Source organism: Malaclemys terrapin, chromosome 2 (genome assembly GCF_027887155.1).
Source record: "Malaclemys terrapin pileata isolate rMalTer1 chromosome 2, rMalTer1.hap1, whole genome shotgun sequence".
In the NCBI taxonomy this organism is placed as follows: Eukaryota; Metazoa; Chordata; order Testudines; family Emydidae; genus Malaclemys; species Malaclemys terrapin.
The window spans coordinates 61,245,814-61,273,360 of NC_071506.1; the positions used below are offsets into that span (position 1 = coordinate 61,245,814).

General features: G+C 41.2%; 2 protein-coding genes across 5 annotated transcripts in view; one reads left to right on the forward strand and one right to left on the reverse strand.

Moving 5' to 3' along the window:
* Positions 1–27,547, forward strand: part of PDE7A (phosphodiesterase 7A) — a 147,419-nt gene that overhangs the window by 92,313 nt on the left and 27,559 nt on the right. For all 4 annotated transcript variants that reach the window (XM_054021090.1, XM_054021091.1, XM_054021092.1 and 1 more), the window contains 2 exons: positions 16,898–17,049; positions 18,500–18,563. In XM_054021090.1, coding sequence (XP_053877065.1) covers positions 16,898–17,049; positions 18,500–18,563 — 216 coding nt within the window. The remainder of the gene's footprint in view (positions 1–16,897; positions 17,050–18,499; positions 18,564–27,547) is intronic.
* Positions 24,665–27,547, reverse strand: part of MTFR1 (mitochondrial fission regulator 1) — a 76,699-nt gene continuing 73,816 nt past the window's right edge. The window contains exons 7-8 of the mRNA XM_054021096.1: positions 25,825–25,911; positions 24,665–24,987 (exon numbers count right to left, since the gene is read on the reverse strand). Coding sequence (XP_053877071.1) covers positions 24,972–24,987; positions 25,825–25,911 — 103 coding nt within the window. The 3' untranslated portion in view covers positions 24,665–24,971. The remainder of the gene's footprint in view (positions 24,988–25,824; positions 25,912–27,547) is intronic.

Genomic DNA, 27,547 nt, shown 5'->3' on the forward strand with positions numbered 1-27,547 from the left:
TTAATCTTTTGAAAGGCTCCATTAATTTAGCACATGCAGACAATGCTGAAAAATGTGGGTGGGAGGGAATCAAACCTAAAATGAAACTTAAAGCAGCATAAGAAAATAATGAGTTTTTAAACAATTTGTTTAATTGGAAATGTGTTAGGAAACATAATTAGTCTTTAAAAAAAAGTACTGTAAACTTCAGTCAGAATTTGACTCCCCCCCCCTCCATTTTTCTTATGATTAAACATCCCAATACTATGGTACAAAAGCTGCAGTATCCACAGGATAGTCCAATGGTTAGGGCAGTGACATAGGATGTGGGAGACTTAGGTTCAGTTTGCTTCTCTGCCATGGACTTCCTGTGTGACCTTGGGCAAGCCATTTAGCCTCTCTACGCCTCTGTTCTCCATGTGTAAAATGGGGATGATAATGATTCTCTAGCTCACAAGGGTATTGTGAGGATAATACGTTGAAAGATTATGAAACTTTTTGAGATCTACTGATGAAAACAGCTATATAAGAAATAGTCATTATTATTTATTTTTATACACTATAACATGAACATTCAGTAAATATGCAGGTAATTTAAATTGTAACTCTTTTAAAATCACTAATAAATTAAATGTACGAATATGAAAGGCATTTTAAATGTCTTGTTACAAGGTATCCATGTACATTAGTGTCACAGATATCAGTACAGTTCTGTGAATATGGGAGAAGGTGGAAAAAATCTTCTGTTGGCTCTAATTAAAATGTGGCTGTTATAATGACTTAAATGACAGTGGCAGAAAAAAAACCCCAAAACCTGTTCCAGTTATTCCCTCCATTGCACTAACTTATTTTTAAAGTAGGTCTAATTAGTGGTCTAAAACCCTTAAAACTAGTTATTAAAGTTACACAAAACAAGTGAGAAAACAAAGTTTGAAGAGTATGAGGTACTGAATTCTCCAGTGAAGGGGACTTTAGATTTTGTCACAAAAGCATTCCTTTTAAAAATTGGTAATCCTCCCAGTGTTCAGCAAAATAAGAAATTGCAGAAATAATTCACAATTTATTAATGTTAAGTTTTAAAACACATTTTATGAATGCAAGTCATTGACATTCTTCATGTTCTTATAGACAAATTGATACAAAGAGGGTATAGTTCAAAAAAAGCCACCTCTGTCTGGCATTGCTATCTGGATTTATGTACTGTGCTCATCACTGTGTCATCAGTCTAATATTTGTCGATCAGAGCTTCTGCTCACTGAGGCTGAGAACCCAACTTTTAGTAGCATTAAACTTGGTACCAAGAAATGTCTTGGCTACAACTTTTTCTTGAGCCAACTGTTGTGTGCACAATTCCCCAGCCCTTCCTAGGAATGCAGGTGTGAGGCCAAAATGGGAAGCTGTACTTTGTTTCAGGCCCCTACCCCATGGAACAGTTTTTTTCCCTGTAATTCCCCTGCAAATGGGTGGATTCCAGCCCGGTTTTTCTTCACTTGTAATCCTGCCATGTATCAATTGAAAGTAAATCCTTCTTTCTTTCCTCTCTGCAGTCCTGTTCAGGGTTTTTTCCCCCTTAACCCTCTTCAAGCAAAGATGCACTGTATCTTACCACCAATTCAGTCTCTGGGGGAGACTAGCTTTGACCTCTTCTTCTCAGCCCCCTCATTTTCTTTCTCTGGGATTCCAGGAGGATTTTGTAGGAAGAATATCTGTATTTAGCGTCACATATGACGAAAACCCTGAAAAATTTCCCCAATTGAATATAAACTACCATTCAAGAGGAGAAGACAAGCTTGCCATCTTTTTGCCTTGGGCAAATTTGAAGAGATTCCAGTTCATTTTTCTATAATAAAGATGTTTGAAAACAGGCTGTATTCGCTCTCCATCTGTTGCCACTGGGTGCCTTTGTCACCCTCCCAAGAAGTTTCCTTCCATCCCCCCAAATCTGAATGTTTGATTTGACCTTTCATGGCTGAAGGTGGACTTGGGTTCACATCCCGCTCAAAAACAGCCAATCTTTACTTTAAAGAGACTACCATGTTTTTAGCATCAATCCTCTGAATCTGCTTAAACTGCAAGGATAAGTAGTGAGAAGAGCTTTTGATTTGGAAAGTACTCACATATATGGAATATAAGAATTGCCAGACCTTTTCTAAAAGAGGAATGAAGTGAAGATGGTATATCAGGTGAGGGCATAACACAGATTTATGCATAGGCATCATAATAGTTTCACAATTATTTTCCTTATCATTCTAGCCATCCAAATGTTTTTAGTTTCCTTTTTTCACAACTTCTGAAGGTTGAGCTATCCACAGTGACATTCAGGTCTTTTTCCTGAATGGTTAATCAGTTAGAACTCAGCAATGTGTATGACCCAATTATTTCTTTCAAGGTTGTATTTGTCAAAATTGAATTTGAATTGCCAGTTTGAGTTGCCAATTCAACCAGCTTCATTAGGCCTCTCTGATATTCCTCATCTTCTCTTGCATTAACTAACCTCCATTTTGTCATCTGCAAATTTTGCCATTATCATTACTTACTCATTTTTCCATATCATATTAAATAATTACACTGGTCCTAGTTCAGAACTTTGGATCGTCCCACTGTTAATCTTTTGCCATGATGACCTTTTATTACTGCTTTGTTTTTTCTGTTAACCAATTTGTTCTGTGCCAGTACTTCCTGTGATAACTTATGTTTCTTTGATAGTCTTTTGTGAAGAATTTTATTTGGACTTCAAAACAAACCTTTTAACAAATTGTCAACTTGTTCTTTTACTTGTTCTTTTCTTGACAGGTTCAAAGAATTCAAACAGTTTTAGAGGCACAATTTTCCTGTAGGGAAGCTGCTGTTGTTTATCCCTATCAGAACATAATCATGTTTTATAATTCAACAATTTATAATTGTTATCATTTCAACCAGTTTGACCTAGTACTAAGGTAAAACTTATTGGCCAATAACTCTTGGGATCTCCTCTTGTTCCTATTAAGAAAAATGAATAAAAACAAAACAAAACAAACAAACAAATTAAAAAAAAAAAACACCTAAGTACAACACTTGCTACTGATTGCACATTTTTGTTAGGAACTTAAAGAATGAAGTGGCGAAGATGCTAATTGATACAAATGCCTATTACAACTGCACCTCCACTGACATAAGAAACCCAGTCAGAAAAAGCCATCTTCAAGAACCTGTCAAAGTGCTTGGTGGAAGTTAATTTGTATAACATGTTCCAGGATTTTATTCTCCTTGGGGCCAGTTTATTAAGATCCTGCATTCTGACACACACTACACTATCGTTTTTGCTTTGGTGTCCTGGTGACATTTTTTGAAGATCACTCATATGTTATCTTTTAGAGTCCCAAATTCCTAGAAAAGATCCTTGTTTAGAACACCAGGTCTTGGAAGAGAGAACATCTTGCTCTACCTTAGCTGATGCTCCTTCATCTAGGCAAGAAGCCAACTTCCTATCATGACCCTCTGGAATCTGAGATGAATGAGGTGAAACTAGCTTGATGTGACTATCCATCCCTAAAATGGGTTTTCAGTGTCTGATAGATCTAATAGTTTCTGCATTGATTGCCCTTTGTCCATAACCATTAAAAGGCTTTCTGGGCACCCAAACAACCTTAATTCTGTCCTTTAGCAACACCCTGCAGTAACAGTATTTATTTATTTATTTAGTCTTTGTGATCCTAGGTTAGATTAAACTCGCTTTTAAAGATACATTAGATTTTACCTTCTTTTTCCTCATGTTGTCATTATAGGACCAAGTTAAGTTTGTTTGGATGCCCTAACTGTGCATTTCCATACCTTAATATGTTTGGATTTCTTTTACACTTCACTCTTAAATTTCTGGTTTTATAATAACAATATTTACACTATCTGAGTATTGTATTTTACCCTGTCAGCATTAACTCATCAGTTAAGCTGGGCTCTAGATCATGTGTGGTTGGAAGTGTAGGCACAGACACAACGACCCATTCAAAGTTGGAAGTTGCGGGGAGGAGAGGAGAACAGCAAAATGACTGTCTATCTTTCTGGAAAGTAGTCTTTTCCTTTAATATGCCTCAGAGATACTAACTGTCCTTTTTGGTAAGAAGAAAGTCAGTTTAGATGGTCTTCAGAGGTTGTTATTTAAATCTTACTCTCTTCCCTTTAAGTAAAAACAAGACACCAAAACATGAAGGGAGGAAGAAAATGGTATTCTGTCTTGCTTTCTTGCTTGCAAAATAGCTGCTGGGAAATTGCAAGGCATAGCATGTGGCCTTATCAAGCACTCAGAGATCTGACAAACTCTGTTTAAGGCATTGTTTTTAGTTTTCCTTTCTGGTCATAGGTTCATATCAATATCAGAGTTGCAAAAGGCGGATTTGTCTTGGACAGCTAAAATTTCTTCAGAGACAGAAGGCATAAAAAGAAGATGGGAAAGAGGAGAAACAAGGTGTTAAAAGAAAATGGAACATGAGGGAGGAGGTGACAACAGTAATACAGTAACTCCTCGCTTAACGTTGTAGTTATGTTCCTGAAAAATGTCACTTTAAGCGAAATGATGTTAAGCGAATCCAATATCCCCATAAGAATTCATTTAAATGGGGGGAGGGGGGTTAAGTTCCAGGGAGATTTTTTTCACCAGACAAAAAACCTATATATTATATAGATATATACTGTGTGTATGTTTTAAACAACAATTTAATGCTGTTCACAGCTATGATGATTGTGAAGCTTGGTTGAGATGGTGAAGTTAGAGGGTGGAAGAGGGCGGGATATTTCCCAGAAAATGCCTTGCTGCCTAATGATGAACTAGCATTCGGCTGAGCCCTCAAGGGTTAACACGTTGTTAATGTAGCCTCTCACACAAGGCAGCACGAACACGAGGGATGGGAGACAGCATTGCAAACAGAGTGGGAGGGAGAGAGAGAGAGAGGCACACTGCCCCTTTAAGTAAGCTGACCCACTCTTAAGTGCATTGTCTTTTTAAGTGGATCAGGAAGTTGAGACAGCAGCTGCTGCCCCAGGCTCTATCCGTCTCTCTCCGTCCATGTCCCCTCCCTGCTGTATATGGAGAAGAGGTAAGCGGGGTGCAGGAGCAGGGGGGAGGGGGACATTAGCCCCCCCACCCCCCTTTTCTCCCCTGCACAGCAAGCAGGAGTCTCTGGGAGCAGCTCCAAGGCAGAGGGCAGGAGCAGCACATGACAGTGTGGGAAGGGACAGCTGACCTCCCCTGCAATTGATAGCCTGCTGAGCGGCTGCAGCACAGGGAACTTAGGGGAGCGGGGAGCTGATAGGGGGGCTGCTGGTTACACCCCACCAGCTACTGCAACAGGCTGCTCTTCCCTGCAAGCAGTGGACAAAGCAGGCGGCTGCCAAACAATGTTAGAACGGAGCATTGCACAACTTTAAATGAGCATGTTCCCTAATTGATCAGCAACGTACCAACGATACAACGTTAACCGGGATGACTTTAAGTGAGGAGTTACTGTACAAGGTTCACATCTTTGGTATTTGATGAGGATTTAGCCAAACCTGATGGAGGTGATGGTGTAATTTGTCTCCTTCTTTTTGCCCTGGTCTGATGAAGGCAACTTTCATGATCAGGATGATGAAGGCCCAAAGGTTTGATGGCAGATTCTGAAGATGCAGCAGATATAGGATGTGTCTCCAGCCATGATGGTGAAGCTGAACTCCTTTCGGTCCACCTGCTGAGCTGTACCCCCAGATAAGCAATGTCCAGAAAGGGGTGGCAACGTCATTCTATTAAAAATTAAGCAATCTAAACCCATCTTTGGTGCTTTCAATTATAAACATCACCTGCCTTTTCTAAACTCTTAGTTTATGTCAACCTGGGATGTTACTAGAAGCTTTGAAGACTTTTTAAATTTATAAAAATAAGCAAATGGGAAGAAAAACTGGTACAAACAGATAGGCCTTTGCACAACATGCCCCAATTAATCTCTCCTATCCTCAAAGATGAGGTAAGGTGCATCAAACACAGATAGGAGAACCTCGGAACCCCTCTTCATTGGAGAAAATGGAAGAGTGAATGAGCCAAACCTTTTAGGAATAAGTAAACTTGCATGTGTGTGCCCCATTAAGAAGTTAGGGTAAAGTTCACAATCAGTGGGGTCACACAGGAAGATTTCTGAGTGATCAAAGGTTATGATGATGTTTTATTTTCCCAATAAAAGTACTGAAAGGGTGCAGAAGAGTAAAAGTCTTGCATTCAGGAGACTTTTTAAGTAACTGTCTTTCGTTGAAAGAGCCAGTCGGAAGTTGTGTCCCATACAGTAATCCAGAATTGGATTATGAAGATTTGAAATAAATAAGATAAAGTTCACTTTCCCTCTTTTAAGGGAAGATTTCTCGACTCTTGCTCCATGGAGCTTGAGGATGGAGTCATACATGTCACAAAACCTAATTAATCTTCTACGTTTTGAACACCTTCTCTGCACAATCCTATTCTAAAGAAGCCAGCAAAAATAGTTAGAATTAATATAATATCCCTGACATAGTTAATTGGCAGCTTCTACCCTGAGATCTTTTTTAGAACATGGAACTTTTTTGAGAGCCTTCTAATGTCAGATTTTCTGCTCCTTTTGCTGGGTATCTTCCTAGGAACCTGTTTCGGAATGGGTCCCCGTCTTTACACCTTTCCCCCTTCCCCCCCAAAAAAGGGCACATATACGTTGTTCAGCAGAGTCTATACTTTCTTACACTTTTTAGTATAAGATCTAGAGTTAGTTCTGTGGGTCTATCACTGAAATTAATTAAACTGGCTCTTCTGATAGGGAGTATGCCCACAATCTAGCTTCATTTAATTTCCTTTGAACCCTTGAGATCTCTTCCCCTGATTTACTCTGAAAGCCATTTTCCTGATGGCCTTCACTTTGTCTGGAAGTATGGTTTTTCTCACCCCCTACTCCTTAGTTGGTGTTTCATAATGAGAAGTTTATGCAGTTATTAAGACCATGTCCTCCTTCCCTGTCAACCATGATGTGGACCTTAGTTCTGTTGCCATCTGCAAAAAACAACAGAAAGGCAAGAGAAAGGACCTGTGTTATCTTCAGGGCTCTATAGTTCTACTTTTATAGGACTAAAAAGTTCCAGGACACTCAAGAACTTTTCTCTGAACTTTTGCCAAGAAAAAGCCTTCCAGACCATTGTCCAGTGCATCGGGAAAAGTATTGAAGAAGCTTGCCTGGCCAGAGGGCTTGCCTAACCTGTGTGTTTGTCTTTTGTTTGACTGAAGCAGCTGTATCCTGGTCTTTCTTATGCTTTCTGGTGATATTGATTCAAAATTACCATTTCAGCTGCAGTTGCTTCTATCTTTCCATTTCTGTGCTGTAAACAAAAGTGAACATCAAAAGTGGGATGACAGGTGAAGGTCTTTTTATAGTCACATCAGTACAGCTAAAAATATTAAAGATATTGATAATTCTTTATCTTTTAATCTTTTAGCTTTAATGTTAAAAATGTAATAATTTGGAATTTTTTCACGTTACTTAAAGAACAATGTGACATTTACATATTGAACATATATAAAAATATATTTAAAAGTGCTTTGTGCGCCAGTATAAACAAAAAGGCCATTTTGGGTTTCCAGGAATTGCTAAATAACAAAGCATATTTTAATCTTTTACTATGTTTGGTTTTAAGATGGTAATGATGAATTTCCGAATATCTTTGATCAGACTGGATTGGTGATTGGGATATGTTGATAACAGAACTCTGTTTAGTCGACTGTAGTAAAATGATAAACTCTTATATTTAAATTCTGGTACTAGAACTGTAAAGTTATCTTTATTCCAAAACACTTTCTAAACAAGATTGAAATTCGCCTATGAAACAGTGTGCTCTTTTCAAATATGATATCCGTGTATTAATCAGAAAGTTTGTGGTATTCTCCTCAGTTTTATAATCGGAGTGGAGGGGAGTGTGTGTGTGTGTGAGAGAGAGAAAGAGAGAGAGAGAGAATTCATTCTTTCAAAAAATGAGTGGGGAGAGCACAGAGTAGTTAAGGGCAGTGTTTGCTATTCACTATAAACCCTACATTTAAGAGATTAATACTTCTACCAAAAAAAAAAATCTTTCCCCAGTCTCCTTGATAGGATTTCCTTTGAAGATCCCCACAGTAGAAGCTGCAAGGTATTCTTTATAGGTCTTGGAGTAACTTAAAGATAACTCTTGAGGGCTACATACTCTGATCCACAAGTATGAATGTTCCAACTGTTCCTCTTTCTGTTGGTGACAACAGTCTCTGTAAGATTCCAAGTTAAGCATTTAATTTTAGGATTTTATTTTATAGTTTGGGAGCAACATGTACAAGCTATTGATAGAAAGGTAAGGGAGGTGTCATTTGATTGGTAAAAATCTACAGAATCATAATTTAAATGGTGTTACCCTCTGTGGCATGACAGCAAGGACTCGCTTCCCCCTTGCTGCCTCCAGCTCCAGGTCCTCCAGTTGGTGGAATTCTTGATAGTACAGTTGAAATCGGTTGAGTTTGATATCAGGCGAAAGCCCTTTCTCCTGTGAACACAATGGTATCAAACATGACAAAGCTAGAATCATTATGTAGATACATATTCAAGAAAATGTTTATAAATCAATGTTTTTTTAATTCTGCTTTAACACAGGGATGCATTGCTTACATAAAAGACATTGATCTTTGGTAATCCTAAGGAATTGAGCCTTGACATGTGGAACTGAAAACATTTATTAATCAACGTCATCATCAGTATCATCTCCATCTAGGGCACCACTACTAAGACACATTGTCACACCGATCTTCATCCACACCGTACTCTCACATCTCCATACAAGGCAGGCTGCTTTTCAAATGTTTGCAGGGTGGTGAACATCTGGTCTTTGCACATGAGCATTTAATTAGCTGAAGGATTGATTCGAGAGCACGTGGTATTTCACACATCACTGGTGTGATCAGTCCATCCTCCAAGATCTGTTCATATCTGATAGGGGAGGGTAGTTTTGGATTTGCTAAATCATCCGGAGCCAATCCATTGCTTGATAATTTGCCCTCTTGATAGCATGTATATATACACCCCTTGTTAGTGGCAGTTTTTCTCTATTTATCTGCTTCTTGGAAAACCTCTACCAATGTAACTCTGCAAGTGTCATAATGTTGGTCTTCAAATGGTAAACTCGGCATGTGAATGCCTCCAGGGCCTTTATGACCTCCATCAGTGATGGCATCAGACATTCTGAGCACCTTCAGAGTGAGAGAGCCTTTGGAGGCTGAATCAAATACCTTCCAGCAAGATAATTTGGTCTTTCCAGCCAACTTTCCAGTAGGGTCACACCCTGACACAGCATGGAAACCTAGCAGTGTGGTGACAATGGTCCCAGTGACAGGAACACATCCCTGAGGGATAAACAGCGATTCTGTTCCCAGTAGCAAGCACAAAACCAAAATTTTGCAGATGTCTTTGGTAGTGTCTCACAGAGGGCATTAGAACATCTGTGTCTTGTGCAAAAATCTGGAGTTTAGTAGCATCTCTGTGCCATTGATGGCATGCAAGATAATTTTAGGGCTTGTCTATACTTACAGCTAAATCGGCACTGCTGCGATCGGTGCAGCAGTGTAGATTTAGCAGGTCTGGTGAAGACCTGCTAAGTCGATGGGAGAGCGTTCTCTCTTCGACATCTGTACTCCACCTCCCCGAGAGGCGGAAGGTAAGTCGGCGGAAGAGCATCTCCTGTCGACACAGCGTGGTGTTGACACTGCTGTAAGTCGACCTAAGTTATGGTGACTTCGGTTACGTAACTTAGTGTAACAGTTAGTGTAGCTTAGGTTGACATACAGCTTTAGTATAGACCAGCCCTTAGTGTCAGCCTTATCTTGGGAACTGCAAAGAAACTCAGCCGAACAGTGTGAAGCAGCAACTTCATTGTGCTACGTGATGACGGAATTCTTCAAGCAATTCTCCACATACTGGAGCATTTTTTCCGCAAGGTATGTGATTAACTTGTCCTTTGTGTGAGTATGAGACAGTAGCTTCTTCACTGGGACATCAGCGCTTTCTTCCGCTTTTTATAACACCTTGTCTTTTCCAGCTTTTAAGGTATGCACTATTATTCATTTTTGTGGATAAATTGCTAAAAACAATGTTCATATTTCAATTCAACTTCCATAAGTGCTCTAAGAGCCTTTCTGCTAAGCATTTGTTCCTCTTCAATCCCATTCAAAGCAAATATCTCTCTGTACTTAGCCTCTTCATCAGTCATCGCTGCCACTTTCCTATCCATTAGTGCCTCTGAAAGGCAATTTATGAACTCCAGCTGAGTTGCAGTAGTAAAATCGGTATTCGTTTCTGTTGCTTTTTCCTTTTTTTGCAACTCATCACATACATTCTTGGTGCATCTCTCGAAGAGATATGCGGTGTTGTATGCGTAAGTGTCTTTTAGGTCAGTGCACCCACTTTACTTTCCATACAGTTCTCTCTAAGAGTGACTGCTTCATGCAGTTTTTCACTTGTCTCATGTGTTGAAACTGCGCTTTATGGATGCCTTCAGGCTTCCGGCTTACCACAGAAGAAGCAGGTGTTCTCTAAATGTGTGCCATGGGACTTACTGTAAGGTGAGTCTCTACCCCGGCTGGCTCTTGTCCCAGCATCTTCAGCTTTTTCCTGATGCTCATGTATTTCCTCTCCAACCTTGCCAAGTTCAGTTTATGGGTGCACTTCTTATAGCACAATCAGGCATTGTGTTTAACCAACTCCTCCATGGTGATATTCTGCAAAGATTCAACTGCTAGTTGGTACTCTTTGTCTCCCCATTGATGCCTAAAAATGGTCAAGACCAAAGTAAAAATAAGGATTTTGTAATAATTACAAGTCAAAAGTATTTTATGTATGTTTTATATAACTATGTGCACACCATTTGCAGATAAATTCCAGTGATTTCTGCTGACATCTTAACCAGTGCCTCATTACAACTCTTGGCATAATAAACAGAGCTGATAATCCGTCCCACTGAACTGCTTACTTTTTGCCAATGATGACAAATCAACTTGAAGCACTCCTTCCATTGATAGTAATCTGTAATCCTTAAAAAAATATTAATTGGGTATCATGTTCTGAGCATTAACTGATAACACAGTACAGTCAGTCAAGGGCCACAATTTAACTTTGTGAAGGCTACAAGGTTGACATATCTGTGTTAAAGTATAATTTAAAAAGTTGATTTTTAAACATTTTCTCTAATACATATCTACATAATTGGTCTAGGTTTGTTGTGTTTAGTACCATTGCGTTCATGGGAGAAGAGACTTTTGAATTATACCCAACTCGAACCATTTCTGACAACATTGTATTATCAAAATTTCTACCAACTGGAGGACCTGAAGCTGTGAGCTTGGGCAGCAAATCTCTGCTGGCATGCCTCAGAAGGTGACACCACTGAAATTATAGTTTGGTAGATTTTTATGAATCAACTGACACCTCCCTTACCTATCATTAACTTGCCCACAGAATTACACATGCTCCCAGGTTAATACTTTATTTTGATATTACCACTAAGTAACTTTAGATACAGCATTAACTTCTTCCCTCCTACAGTCCATAAATGCATATCTTATTTGTTATGGTAGTTGGTGGCAATATAGGAGCCTGGATAAATAAATAGGTCCCAAAAGCACCTGGGTTTCATGGAGCAGCACAATGTCAGTAACAAACTAGAATGTAAAGTTATTTTAAAATATCTTGAAGATTTAAAGGTGTTCAATTCCTGTGTTCTTGGTTCCCTGAGCAAGAGGTAATCAGGACACAAAAATTAAGGTAATATTGGTTTCCTTGTCTGGTCAGTGTTTGACATCTGAGGGCTCTGAAACAATACATCCGACCGTAGGACCCACTTCTTTCTTTAAAGACAACCAGATTCAATTTTGTAAAAAATGATTTACTAGTGTATAACACTGTTTAACATGTTTTCTAATGCATCATAAGGGAGCTTAAAGAAATGCATCCCTAAAGATACTGATATTTAAAAATGCTGAAACTGAAGACATGGACATTGTGGATTGGATATATTAAATTGTGATTGTGCAGATGCTTTGATCTGAACATCTTGTCTAATGTATCCCTTCACGTTCAATACCTGAAATTTTAACAAGAAGAAAAGAATAATATTTTGATGTCCCTACAAAGACAAATTTGTTGACATATGTCCAGAATTCCAAAATGCTGACTTTCCTCTAGCTCTTTGCACTATCTAATATAGATACTTCTGTTTAACAAAATGGCGTATGTCGTACATACTAAAATTTCATTGAGCAGAGCAGTAATTTTTTTATTTTTGAAAGAAGTCTTTCTTCTTTCCCTATTGATATTGCTCCCATTATTAAGATGTTTATGAAACAAAAGTACATGAAGTATTGAATATCTCAAAGAAAACAATGAACAGGGAACAATCTTGAAATACACTCAATTTTGGATATAAGACTTCTTTAATAAAAGTTTCAGAGTAGCAGCCGTGTTAGTCTGTATCCGCAAAAAGAACAGGAGTACTTGTGGCACCTTAGAGACTAACAAATTTATTAGAGCATAAGCTTTCGTGGGCTACAGCTACAGCCCACGAAAGCTTATGCTCTAATAAATTTGTTAGTCTCTAAGGTGCCACAAGTACTCCTATTCTTTTTAATAAAAGTAACTGAGAGGGAGACCTAAGTAGGCAGGAAGAAACATGACATACTGGCAAATTCACCAGTACATGGAACAAAGGCCCACAACCTGGGAGTCATTTCTGACACTTTCCTCTCCCTTGCTCCACACATCCAGGCCATTTCCAAATCCTGTAGCCTTTTTCTTTCCACATCTCCAAGACCCATTCTTTTCCTTCCATTCAGACATCCAAATCTCTCATTCACTGCCTCATACCTGCCTTGATTCCTCTGTGGTTTCCCTGGCATATGCAGTGCCCCCATTTAGTGCATACAAAATGATGCTTTTTAAACTCCTGTTCCTTGTCTACTTTTTTGATCATGTAACTCTCTTACTTGAATTCCTCCTTTTGGCTTCACGTCCAATATTGTATTAAGTTTAAGCTTCTTGTCATCACCTTCAAAACTAATATTCTGTCCCTCAATTCTTATCCACCTTTGTCAAGCATTGTATTGCCCCAATCACCTCCAGCATTGTTCCCAACCTCATCTACCACTTTGCCAGACTTTTCAGACAGTCATCTCCTGGCTTTCCTCAATGCAGCCCCTTGTGTATTGTACATACTCTTTGAGTTCATCCTGAACGCCCCTAGTTGCCCTCATTTAGGTCCTTCTTGGGGTATGTCACTAAGCCTGGGCTTTGACTCAGGTTTGAGTCCAGGTCCCCATTCTAGCCACAAACAAATCAATTCAGCTTGGGTCAGCAAACACTCAAGACTCAAGATCCTGAGTCTTGCTGTGACTTACGTCCAAATCCTGTCATTTTGCAGTGTGGATGGAGGTCAAGCCGCAGATCTGTGTCAGTGTTTGTGTAGGGCAGCATGGATATGTTAGCACAGCTGTGAGACTTAGGTCCAGCAGTTGTAAACATGGGCATACAGTGCACTGTGGTTTCTTAAGCCCAGGCTTGCAAACAGAATCCATGGGCTAGGGTCCCACAGACCTGGGTTTACAATGCAGTGTAGACATACCCCCAAAGACCCATTTCTGCTGTGCTACCTTTAAATGAATCAAGTTACATGAATTTAAAGGGTAATACCTCATTCCCATTACAGATAGCCACATTGGCTTGTGGGATGACAAGTGTCTTTGTTAACTGTTACGTTCTATAGCCACAACTATGTATATTGATTAGGAATAATGTTTGAATTGTTATATGAGATCTGAATTTTCAGCTTTTTGATGCATAGTATATGTTCTTTTACCAAGGATTATCCTGAAATTCCTGGATTTCGTATTTGAATTTGAGTACTTTTAAGATGGTTATTCTGTGTATATCACATTCAAGTAAATATTGGAGAATTGGTGTTATGATGGGAGGAGGACCAAGAAGGAGGGGAAAAATTCCCTTATCTGGAAGCTAACTTCCAATAATGGTAGAGAAGGCTTATTCCTCATGCACTGGCATTGCTTCAGGAGATGGGTTACAGGTCTGAGGCACAAAATGTGGTGACAGGAAATTTGATTATTAGAAATATTAATAGGTTGAAATGTGGTGACAGAGCCAACTGATGACTTGCCTACTGGATATGTTGGGATATCTAGGCAAACTTCTAGTGCATCCTGGGCAGAAAGTTGTGTAGTTGCGCTATGTAGTGACTTAGGGAGATGTAGAAGGGAGGACCTGGAATCTAAATTTAGATTACTAGAAAAAAAAGTTTAGGTTCAAGGTTCTGAGGTAGCTATCTGAAATGTTTCCAGTTCCATGTGCAGAAGCAGCTTTGAGGAATTTAAGTGTCTTGGTCGTAGTCTGGACTACAAAATTTTACCACATCTGAAGAAGTTTGCCAACTTTGGAAGTTTAATCACAGTTACTTGATGCAATGATGAATGGCCTTAAACCTTCAGTATAGACTGTTGTTATGATTGTTCAAATGTAATATTTTTTAGTGCATCGCAGGCCTAAGTGCATTGATAAGATGATGTAAAGAGAAAAGACATTGGGAAACTTATTGGAGAAGAGAGATCTGATTCAAAAGCAATGGGCTCCCCCCTATTCAAGGTGGAACCAGACGGCTGAAACATAAAATTAACGAGGTTTAAAATTTAGGTGGTAAGGAAGAAACTTTCCCGTGCACAATTATGGAATAATCTATCTATCTGAGGATTTCTTGTGCTTCCTCTGGAACATCTAGTACAGTAGTGTACTTGATAGATGACTGGTCTAAATCAGTATATATTCTTATTTTATATTCTTAAACAGCATAATTTTAAAAAAGTAAAAGTAAAACAAGAAAAAGCTATATTTAAAAAAAACAACATGAATCATCTTTAAGGCCTTCATAATCAAAAGAAACAACACAGCTCCGTTGTTTTTAAAATCTCTGTTCTAGAATGTAAGGTGAAAAGAATGTTAGGTTCTGAATATCCGTTGATCTGCTCACTCTCCTCTGCATTATGACAACTTTAAGAGGTGAAAAGATTTGATTCTCAGACAAATGTGTCTAAAGAGACAAATTACTTTTTAAAAAAGGGAAGCCAAGACTAGAGGGTTGAAAGACATGTTTCCCTGAGATCATATTTTTGTTTGGGAAATATGTAGCTTTTCTGTAATTTAAAAAAAAATCTTTATACTGTTTTGATTCTTAAAAAAATATTTACAAGGATCTTATATTGCATTTCAAAGCCACTATAACATATTTGATAAATCAAACTAAACAAGAGTGTATATGATCTTGTAACTTTCTTGGGCTTTAGTAGATTACTAAAATTGACTTTTTAAAGGGCCGTCTACCTTCATTTACAAAATATTGTTAGAATGTTTGATTTTTAGGAACAAATATTCAACTGCATTGTATCAGTGGTTTCTGAAATTAATCTGTCCACCCTTTGGCAAAGACAAAGGTATAAATTGTACATTTTGGTTTTTGCTGCTTTCAAGCTTATGTATTTTGGGAATAGGAGTAGTAACCCTCAGCTTCTTAAACTTGTTTGTAATGATTTTATTGATCACGTCTCTGAGAAAATTGACAGTTTGAGTATAAGAATAGTCAATTTTTTCTTAATATATGAAGCTGCCTGTAGAGGTATTGTACAAAAGAAACCCAAGGCAGAATTTGACCATTACGGTTTAAGGATGAAAATATATAAATCATTTTAGAGAACTTAAGCCAGGGGTTCTCAAACTGGGGGTTGGGACCCCTCAGGGGATCGCGAGGTTATTACATGGGGGGCATGAGCTGTCAGCCTCCACCTCAAACCCCGCTTTGCCTCCAGCATTTATAATGGTGTTAAATATGTAAAAAAGTGGTTTTAATTTATAGGGGGGGGGGGTCGTCACACTCAGAGGCTTGCTATGTGAAAGGGGTCACCAGTACAAGTTTGAGAACCACTGACTTAAGCCATACTTTGATCTTGAAGTTCCTGAAATAAACCACCTGATATCGCCTGTTGGTATATTACACAGTGTAACTGGGGTTGAGGATAAGCAAAAATCAGTTGTTTTACTAAAAGTTATCTTCTAATAAAGGTGGAGTAGAATACTTGGGCGGTATTTTGGATTGTTCTCTGAAAACAGGCTAAGAATGGTGTTCTGATAAGGTACTATGTTCATATTTTCACAGAGAACATCACAGAATAAGTAGAAATTTGGGTGCTTGTTTGGAAAAATTAGTTGTTCTGGGTAACATTTCTCAAAAGCACCTAAGTCACAGATGCTTTTGAAAAATTAACACAATTCCTAATTATAGGGTAAGAAAGTCTCACGGTTTTGGTTCTTGTATATGTTATTTTTGGACAATCATGGCTTCTTCATATAATGTCAGTGAAATCATATCCCACTACATTGCTGTTGATATACTTCAGTTCCTAGTGTGCAAGTATCTTATAAATGGTTGGTGGCAGTCATTACATATTTACACTTGTTATTTTTGGAAAACACTGTCATTTGCAACACTGTTTTGTGATAGTCCGTTTTCAATAGGTCTGCTGTCTAACCTGACAGTGCTGGTGCAACATGCGGTTATTCTTCAGTGTTCCTTAGAATACTTTGTATTTTTAGTTAAAAGACATATGACCAGCGTACAGTTTATAGATCTATTTCTCTTTGCAATAAGCTTAAATAGGAAACATTTGTTCTGAAACATAGCTCAGGGACTACTTAGTGATGAGGATGTAGCTATTCTAGATGCAACTGTTACCTCATCTAATACTGAACACTGGTAAAATAAAGAAGTTGTAATATTTATTTTTTGCACAGATTTTTCTCTTATTTTAAGAAAGACTTTATTTTCTTGTATTTTCTAGCAAACTCTGAAATTGAAGTGTCTGTGTCTGCAAGGAATATCCGAAGATTACTTAGTTTCCAGCGGTACTTGAGATCGTCTCGTTTCTTCCGTGGTATTACTATTCCAAGTTCCTCAAACATTTTAGATGATGATTATAATGGACAAGCAAAGGTGTGTTTTTAAAAATTGTTCCTAATTTTTTATCAGAAAAAGTTGAATGCGTTATAGCAATACAAATATCTTCCATATTGTAACAGTATAGAAACAGATATATGCAAGTAAATGTGAGCTTATACTGAGTATGTATTGTGTGCAAAAAAAAAAACCCAACAAAAACCCAAAATAATTTTGCTTCAGGATTATGCAGTTTAGCCTGTAAAACCAAAACCAACCCAACCAAACGAAAGAAAAAAAGGAAAAAAAAAAAAAAGGAACAGTATGGTAGATGAATCATAGGCAGTAAGGAAGAACAACTTCTGTGCTGGGAGATGCTAGTTATTTGAATATCCAAATCTTATGAGGCATTTAATTTTTTGAGACCGACATCTATTGATTCTCTGTTTATAAAAGCAGCAGATCATACCAAATGTGATTTAAAAAACACTGGAGGTGGCTAAACTTTAATAGTGTCTTTTGTCAGGTACAGTGTTCCAGACAAATGCATTTATGAAACAAACTAGATGCACGTCTGCATACAGTGCATATTTATTATATACACAGCCTCTTAATCTAATGAGGTGAATGGAAACCCTTTTTATGTATGCTTTTATCCTTAATGCAGTGTATTCGTATTGAACTTTTTTCTGAAGTTAAGAACAAAAATGTTACTTGTGGTAAAATGACTATTTTAACAAAATATCTTAGATTTCTGTTTTCTCTATGCTACTTTAATGGGGGCTTTTTGCCTCTGAGAGTAATCATTTGGAGAGCTTTGTGTGGCTAATAATTTCTGCAGTGCAACTTTGTTGTCCCAAATCTGGATATATTGGAACCAATTCAGTCAGATTGCTCCTTTTGTCAGCCCTTTTAAACATCAATAGTATTTATTTAATGTAATCATCTTAAAAAAATAGAGCAGTAATTCTGATTCAGTGTGAAACTGGACTGCTCATTGGCTACCAAATAAAAGCTTATTATTCACATATTGTAAATGAAATAAGCATAAGTTCTCTGTCTTAGAATTCATTTTAGAATTCACTCCAGTTTTGTTTAGGGAGGGGCATGAAAACTCTGGGTTATAAATTTTGGCTCAGATATGTACTGAAGTATCAATTTTGTGACCACTCTTCTTTTAAAATATTTTTCTCTTCCTTGTTTGACCAAAAGGGGAAAGAGCAAAGCTGACTGCCCCGTTCTGTCAAAAAGATATCTAATATTTCAGTTACAGTGATTTTATTTATAACATTTACAAGTGTTAAACAGTTTGTTTTTCTAGCTAATATAGTTACAATCAGACAGAAATGTGGTTTACAAGTTGTAAACCTTTAATCTGTTTTCAATAATAGATGTTAAAATCCACAGCTGGCTCAGAAGGCAATAGCTTTTTTTGTGGGCTATAATTTGATGCTAATCACATACAGAATGACAATGTTACAGTAGAAATGTTTTTATTTGCTTTCAGTGTATGCTGGAGAAAGTTGGAAAATGGAATTTTGATATCTTTCTTCTTGATAGGCTAACAAATGGTAAGTTCACTTTTATTGCGGATATTCTTCTAAGCATGCTGTACTGTTCTTAGGTAGATTTCATTCTACCATAAACTATCCATAACATTTCATTTCATTTTCTGTGTGGAGGAATCTTACTGCTTGATTATACTTTAAAAAGTACAAATTTATTATCCTAGTATTGTGACTAAGGGCTTGGCTACACTTGCAAGTTAGAGCGTATTAAATCAGCCCCGGACGCCCTAACTCCTGAGGTGTCCACACTGGCAAAGCACTTAGAACACCTGGACTCTGCAGCTGGAGTGCTTCTGGTAATCCACCTCCACGAGAAACTTGCTGCGCCTTGGCTGAAATGCCCGGGTGTCAGTGTGGACGACGTGTTGCATTACTGCGCTGTGATTGGCCTCTGGAAATGTCCCAAAATCCCCTGAAGTCAAGTGGCCACTCTGGTCATTGTTTTGAACTCGACTGCAGGCATGCGGATATCCCCTTTCAAAGCTCCGTTTCTGACAGCCGGCATGCTTATCTGCTACAGGACACAAAGCAAACCATTACTGTGGAATGCTGTTGCTGCCGAGGCAGGCATTTGTGCGTGCGTGTGTGTGAGAGAGGCAGGGAGGGGGGGAGGGGAAGAAAGGTCTGCTGCTGTCTGAACTTACAAGACTGCATGCTGACACACTCTCTGCCCCCCAAAACACAGTCTCTCCCCCCCCCACATACACACAACACACTCCCTGTCATGCTCCTCCCACCCATTTGAAAAGCACGCTGCAGACACTTGCACACTGGGATAGCTATCACAATGCACTGCTCTCTGTGGCGTTGCAAGAGCTGCTAATGTGGCCACGCCACCGCGCTTGCAGCTGACAGTGTAAATACACGGCTGCTGTCTTCCCTGCTGCTGTCTCAGAAGGTTGGTTTAACTTCCAGCGCTCTACATCTGCAAGTGTAGCCAAGCCCTTATGAAAGGTTTTTGGACTGTTGGCACTTTTAGTTTGAAAGCCTAGACTCTATGACCTGAAATCTAGTCTTAGTTACATTGCAGTAGTATTACTACTTACATCACCATATCCTTGAGTTGGTGTAATAGACCCCCTCAAGTAGTTGCTTGATAGCCTAATTATTCTTTTTCTTTATCAAAGATCTTTAAAAATGTTTGAAACTCAACCCCTAAAATCTGTGCTGCTTAGTTTTAGAAAGCCATTAGTGTATATGGATTCTGTCCAATAGGTGAATTATGCCAAACATGTCTCTTCCCCTGAGGAATTTAGTGTAAAGGCAGAATAGTTACAGTATAATAGAATACAGTACAAAAAGCAGAATTATGCATTATAGCCAGGAAACTTTATAGAAGAGATGGAGCTTTAGAAGGTTTTGAAGGAGAGTAGGATTTAGGCATCCATAAGGTGGGAGGCTGCTCTAGGTATAGGGGCACAATAGAAGAAAGCAATAAATCAACAGTGGGCAAAGGAAATTATTGGAATACATGAGTATAAAGACTTTAAAGAGCAGAGAGGTTTGTTGGGGGACTGTAGAAAGAGTTGCTGGCAGAGAAAAGGTATAATGAAGTTATGGGTAGCTTAGTAATTGGAGAGTAGACATGGAGCTTGATGCAAAAGTAGTAAAGCCAATGTAAGGAATCAGGTGGAGGTAGGGTAGGGTTGTCAGTAGATTGGAGGAAAGAAAGATGGGCATGTGAGAAACCAGCAAGTAGGAGATTATGGTAGTCAATGCAAGTAATTGTTATAGCATGACTTAACATCTTGTCATACAAAAGGAGAGAAAGGGATGAATTTTTAAAATATTGGAAAGGAATTGGTGGTGAAGGAGTAGTTGGGGGAAAGAAGAATCGAAGATGACACCAAGCTTTCATGTCTGGGAAATAGAAGGAGGGATAGTTGTGATGGTAACAATGATGAAATAAAGGAGAAGAGGAGAGAGTTTGTGGGGAAATATGAGCTCTTTCTTAATAATATTTTGTTTGTGTTGGGACACCCTAGAGAAATGTGGAACTGGGTTGAAGAAGAAGGGCTGGTAGTATATGGGACCACGAAAGAGAGATTGAAGAAGAAAAGGACAGGCACAGCAATCTGAGGGACCTTGTCAGAGGGTTAGACTTTGAAAAGAAACATTAAAGAAGCAACCCAGCAAGGTCAGGGGCAACCCCCAAAGAACAGTATTCTGTCTTTCTTTTGTTGAAGGAAAGTTCTGGGCATCATATTTTATATTTTCACCTAGTGGAAGAGAATCAGTTTACCTTTTATCCATTCTTGTTATGGTTTCATTTGTCTCAAAAGTGAGTCTCATTAAGACAAGGAACCTGAGAGCTTTTCTACATGAGAAAGTTGCACTCGTGTAATTTAAAGTGAAAATTTAAATAGATACAGTAACTCCTCGCTTAACGTTGTAGTTATGTTCCTGAAAAATACTACTTTAAACAAAACGATGTTAAGTGAATCTAATTTCCCCATAAGAATGAATGTAAATGTGGGGGGGTTAGGTTCCAGGGAATTTTTTTTTGCCAGACAAAAGCTATATTTTTTTATACATACACACACATACACAGTATAATGTACACAGCAGTGATGATTGTGAAGCTTGGTTGAGGTGGTGAAGTCAGAGGGTGGGATATTTCCCAGGGAATCCTTTACTGCTAAATGAGGCTGAGCCCTCAAGGGTTAACACATTGTTGTTAATGTAGCCTCACACTCTACAAGGCAGCACGAATGGAGGGATGGGGAGGCAGCATAGCAGAACGAGACCGAGACACACACTGTGTGTGTGTGAGACAGAGAGAGAGAGACGAACATTGCCCCTTTAATTACACTGACCCCACTCTAAGTACATTGCCTTTTTAAGTAGATCAGCAAGTTGAGACTGCAGCTGCTGCCAGCAAGCTACCTCTGTCCTGAGCCCTGTAGTGTTCCCCGCTACCCCCCGGCTCTGTGGAGATGGGGGTACAGGAGCGGCGGGGGGGGAGGGGGACACCTTGACATTAGCAGCCCTCTTCCCCCCCCCCTTTGCACAGCAGGCAGGAGGCTCCCGGGAGCAGCTCCAAGGCAGAGGGCAGGAGCAGCACATGGCAGTGGGGGGAGGGACAGCTGACCTCCCCTGCAATTGATAGCCTGCTGGGCGGCTGTGGCACAGGGAACTTAAGGGAGTGAGGAGCTGATGCGGGTGCTGCCCGTCCACCCTGGTTCCAAGCCTCCACCAGCTAGCTCCAGTGGGCTGCTCTTTCTGCAAGCAGTGGACAAAGCAGGCAGCTGCCAAACAACGTTAGAAGGGAGCATTGCACAACTTTAAACGAGCATGTTCTCTAATAGATCAGCAACATAACAACGAAAGGACGTTAACCGGGACGACTTTAAGTGAGGAGTTACTGTAAAGTTAATGTGGTGCAAAAAGCTGTGGCTGTGGCTGTACTTGAGTTAGGTTAACATAGCTAAATTGGTCAGAGATATGAAAAAAACACATCCCTGACTGACATAGCTATGTCAACCTAACCCCCAGTGTAGGTGCAGCTGTGTTGATGGAAGAATACTTCCATCAACATAACTAACTTTGGGGAGGTGCTATTCTTACCCTGATGGAAAAAACCCTTCCTTTGATATAGGCCAGGTGTACATGCAAAAGTTAAATCGACCCAGCTACATCACTCTGTTGTGAAAAATCCACATCCCTGAGTGATGTAGTTAAGCCAACCTAACCCCCAGCATAAACAGTAATAGGTGGACAAAAGAATTCTTCCATCAACCTAGCTACTCCCTCTTGGGGAGGTGGATTAATTACAGCAATGGGAGAATCTCTCCCATCGCTGTAGTGTCTACAATGAAGTGCTATAGCAGCCCAGCTGCAGCTGTGTCACTGTAGTGTTTCAGGTGTAGACTAGCCAATAGACTATGGGATTCTGTCACACATAGCTATGCTGATATGTAGATGCACACTATGTGGTACTTCTGCATAAATACCTCTTAAAGGAATAAACTTCTGAAGAACATCTTGCCTTAGTGTTGGGAATAACAGCTTTTGGGGGAAGTGGTACCAAAATGACATGCATGCATGTGGTGAAGCATGACAGTAAGTTCTTCTTCGAGAGATGTCCCTGTGGGTGCTCCACTACAGGTGTTGGTGCGTCCCTGCGCCTTCGCCCGGAGATTTTTGCAGCAGTACTCATAGCGGCCACGCATGCTCAGAATCTGCCCCCCCGCTGTGACTCTAGGGTAATAGAACGCATGCGTGGCCGGTCTCCTCAGTTCCTTCTCAACCGTCCCCGGCCTGAGACGGAGCTCAGCAGACTCATTAGAGAATCCTTCACTATTGCCTTAATTATCCTTTAGAAACCAGTTTTTTCTGTCAGTTTTCTCTGTTAAAATAGTTACTTACCCAGTTTATCTTAAAAAAAAAAAAAAAAAAAAAAAAAAAAAAAAAAAAAAAATTTTCCTGTCAGCCGCGGCTATGCCGGGCTCCACCGGTTTCAAGCGCTGTGCTATTTGTAAGGAAGCTATCCCGTCATCGGACGGGCACTCAAAGTGTATAAAATGTTTGGGGGAAGCTCACATTCCCCAAAAATGTGCCCACTGCTGTAAACTCAGCTCCAGGGCACGGAAAGACAGGGAGCTTAAACTCAAACTGCTCCTGCTTCAAAAATCTATCGGGTCAGTTTCAGACCCAGGCATTGAAGCCGGCTCCGCTACCCGACACAGCCCCCCCCCCCCCTCAAAAAAGCTCAAGAAGTCTACGAAAAAGGGGCACCTTTCCTCACCGAGCAAGACTATGAGGCATAAAGTTTCTCCAGGCAGATCAACGATCTCTCTGCCTGTGATTCCTCGCCTCAGCAATTTTCACGAGCCAGGCTCCTCCGGAACAGCGCAAAAGCCGCCTGAGGCTTCAGCGCCGCCGAGAAGCTCCGGTGCCGAGGCATCAGGCTTCCAGTTGCCTGCCTCAGGGACGGCACCGTTCGGCACCGCGAATGAGACGGTGCCGACATTCTACAGCACGCCTCACCCGAGGCAGCCCGACATTTCTCGCCCGGCACCGACCGCGGCACCGACGCCTGCGGGGCATTCTGACACACACATCACAGCCAGAAGCCCCGATCGCAGGAATGCTCTTGTGCAGCAGCCTCTGTCGGCTCAGCTTTCATCTCCCGCAGGAGCTGCTTTCACTCATTTTACCCAGACAGCTGATCTGCTAGTATCACCTACCTTGCAGTCTCCGCTCATGAATGCATATTCTGTTTCGATGCCTGAGTCAGGATCTGAGCAGTTTTCCTCCAGTGAGGAGGAAGCAGATCCACAGGGAGTTTTTTCCCCATATCATGACTCCCAGCCCCGGACCCAGAGCAATAAGGGCTATGGAAATACTACCTCATCCCACTCTCAGGACCCTGCCCCTTGGGGGATGAACCCCTGGATGGCACCACCTATGCCCTACCCGCCACCATGGCAATACTGGACACCATGGACATCATACCCTCGGGAACACATGCCCCGTGGCCATTCGACCAGGCGCAACACTGATCCAGTGCCGTCTCCTAATGCATATGCTAGTGACACGAGACGCCTGGCCACGTTCCCAGGATAAACCTAGCCCTTCTCCTGGTCCAACAGATCCGGAATTAGCACCGGAGGAAGCATTACTTCCCCTTCCTCCCACTCCCTCTGATGAATATACAAAATTCCAGGACCTCTTTAAGAGAGTTGCTAGTGACCTGAACATTAACTTGGAAGTGGTTCCCGAACAACAGCATGAGCTAACGAACATCCTACAGCCCCCTTCTTCCTCCAGAGTGGCACTTCCAATTAACGCAGCCCTTTTAGAACCCGCTAAGTCCATCTGGCAGACTCCAGCGACAAGCCTACCTGCAAGCAAGCGGACAAGAAGTATTTTATTTCTCCAAAGGACTCTGAATTCCTTTTTACCCACCCAGCACCAAACTCATTGGTAGTGGACGCTGCGAACCAGAGGGCCAGACAACAGTATTCTCGTTCTGCCCCACCTAACAAGGATAGCAAACGACTGGACCTGTTTGGTCGCAAGGTCTATGCATCCTCCACCCTCCAATTTCGCATAGCTAATTATACTGCAGTCCTGGCAAAATACGACCATAAACACTATAATAAGTTAATGGACTTTATTGATGACATTCCAGAACAAAGAAAACAACAGTTCAGAGCTATAGTTTCTGAGGGCCAAGCCATTTCACGCACCGCTCTCCAAGCAGCCCTCGATGTAGCCAACACAGCGGCAAGATCTACCGCTACAGCGATAGTCATGCGACGGGGCTCATGGCTCTCCTCTTCCTTTTTTCCTCGCGAAGTTCAGAACACAATTGAAGATCTTCCCTTCGACGGTGACAAACTCTTTGCTGCTAACACGAATGAAGTGCTTCATTCAATGAAAGACTCCAGAACAACCCTTCGGTCTTTAGGTCTCCAGACACCTACGGCAAGAAGACGACAATATCGATACCAACCATACCACCGGCCACGTTATCCCGCATTTACACAACCTTCCCATAGACCGCAGGAACAGCAACAGCCGCAACGTCCACGACCAAGATTCCAGCGACGTCGCCCAAACTCTACAGGGGCGCCTCAACCCCCACCAGCTAATAGGCAGATTTGAAAACTTGGTCGAGGGTTTAGAAAGCAATGCCCTCACTTCAGCCGGCACACCAGTCTTTGGACACCGCCTACGACCTTTTTTCCAACAATGGAGGAAGATTACCTCCGACAAGTGGGTCTTAGAGGTAGTTACAATTGGATACGTCATCCCCTTCCTCTCCTTACCTCCCACCCACCCACCCTCCCCGTCCCTCTTCAGGGACCCTTCTCACGAGCAGCTACTCCTCCAAGAGGTGCAACATCTCCTTCATCTGGGAGCAGTAGAAATCGTGCCAGAGCGACACAGAGGGAAGGGTTTTTACTCCCATTATTTCTTAACGGAGAAGAAAAATGGGGGATGGCGACCAATCCTCGATCTCAGGCGGCTCAACAGATTCATCAAAAAGCAAAAGTTCAAGATGGTGACCCTCAATACCATAATCCCAGCGCTGGAGCAGGGCGACTGGTTTTCTGCCCTCGACCTACAAGATGCCTATTTCCACGTCACTATACATCCGGCCCACAGACGTTTCCTCCGATTTACCCTTGGTTCCACACATTTCCAATACAGGGTACTCCCCTTCGGACTATCTACAGCCCCCCGTGCTTTTTCCAAACTTCTAGCCGTAGTCACTGCTCACCTCAGGAGACAAGGGGTAATAATATTTCCGTACCTCGACGATTGCCTCCTCAAAGCTTCAACATTCGACGAGGCGCTCCGGTTCACACGACTCACAGTCGAGTGCTTTCTTTCTCTCGGCCTACAAATAAACAGAGACAAATCCACATTACGCCCCACCCAGCACCTTCAGTTCATAGGCGCAGACCTCGACTCTCGGACCGGGCTAGCATCGCTCCCACCCGATCGCTACAATTCCATAAAACAACTGACCACAACTATTCGCAACAGCCCTCAGGTAACTGCCCGAGACTGCCTGCAACTGCTAGGTCACATGGCCTCGTGCACTTTTGTCGTCCAGAATGCACGCCTACACATGAGGTGCTTCCAAGCGTGGCTGGCAACGGTTTACAAACCGAATATGCATTCTTTAAACAAGACTCTCTCCCTGCCTACTCCAGTCAAAGACTCGCTACGTTGGTGGACCGTCCACTCCAACCTTTGTTCTGGAGTCCCGTTTCTTCAACAGGCTCCATCACGCATTCTGACCACCGATGCATCTATGACAGGGTGGGGTGCACATATGTCTCATCACACAGTACAGGGACTATGGTCACCAACCGAGACCTCCCTGCACATAAATGTACTAGAACTTCGAGCCATTCGCAACGCGTGCCGTCACTTCCTGCCACTAATCAAACATCATCACGTACGCATAATGACGGACAACATTGCTTGCATGTTTTACGTAAACAGGCAGGGCGGAGCTCGTTCCCATTCGCTGTGCACAGAGGCTATGAAGCTCTGGAATTGGTGCATTGTGAACAACATCCGGGTATCAGCTGCTTATCTTCCCGGAATCATGAACACCACAGCGAACGAACTGAGCAGACGCTTCCCATGGGACCACGAGTGGGAGATAGACGAGAAAACCATTCACAACGTATTCAGCATCTGGGGTTACCCAACAATAGACCTCTTTGCAACTCCAAAGAACAAGAAATGTCTCAATTTCTGCTCCAGAGCAGGACTGGGCAAACATTCCCTGGGGGACGCATTCATGATCTCATGGCACCGAAACCTATTCTATGCGTTTCCCCCGATACCAGTTCTCAACAGGGTTCTGATAAAAATACGAACGGATCGAGCCAAGGTGATCCTCATTGCCCCCATCGTGGCCCAGACAACCATGGTTTCCCTTCCTCACCAGAATGTCAATCCAACCACCAATCTCCCTGCCGCTTATTCCGAACCTTCTATCTCAGCAGCACGGTCGTTTTCTCCACCCCAACCTGTCCATGCTTCACCTCAAGGCCTGGTTCCTACGTGGTTCTCCCAACGCGAATTAGATTGCTCCGAACAAGTTCAGGAGGTGCTCCTACATAGCAGAACGCAAGCTACTCGCAAGACCTATCTTCAAAAGTGGAAACGATTCACACATTGGTGTTCTGCCAAACATCTTTCTCCTACCTCGGTACCTCTTCCGTTTATATTGGACTATCTCTTGGGCCTTAAGCGATCCGGCCTTTCTTTCAGCTCCATCAGGGTCCATTTAGCTGCTATTACGACTTTCCACGACAAAATTGATGATACGTCTGTCTTTGCTCACGCTACTACGAAGCGTTTCCTCAAGGGCCTACAAACCTTATATCCAGACATTAAACAACCGACCATCCCCTGGGACCTTCATCTGGTACTGTCTGCCCTAACTCAGCAACCCTTCGAACCCCTAGCCACGTGCTCCCTTTTACACCTCTCCATGAAAACAGCGTTTCTAG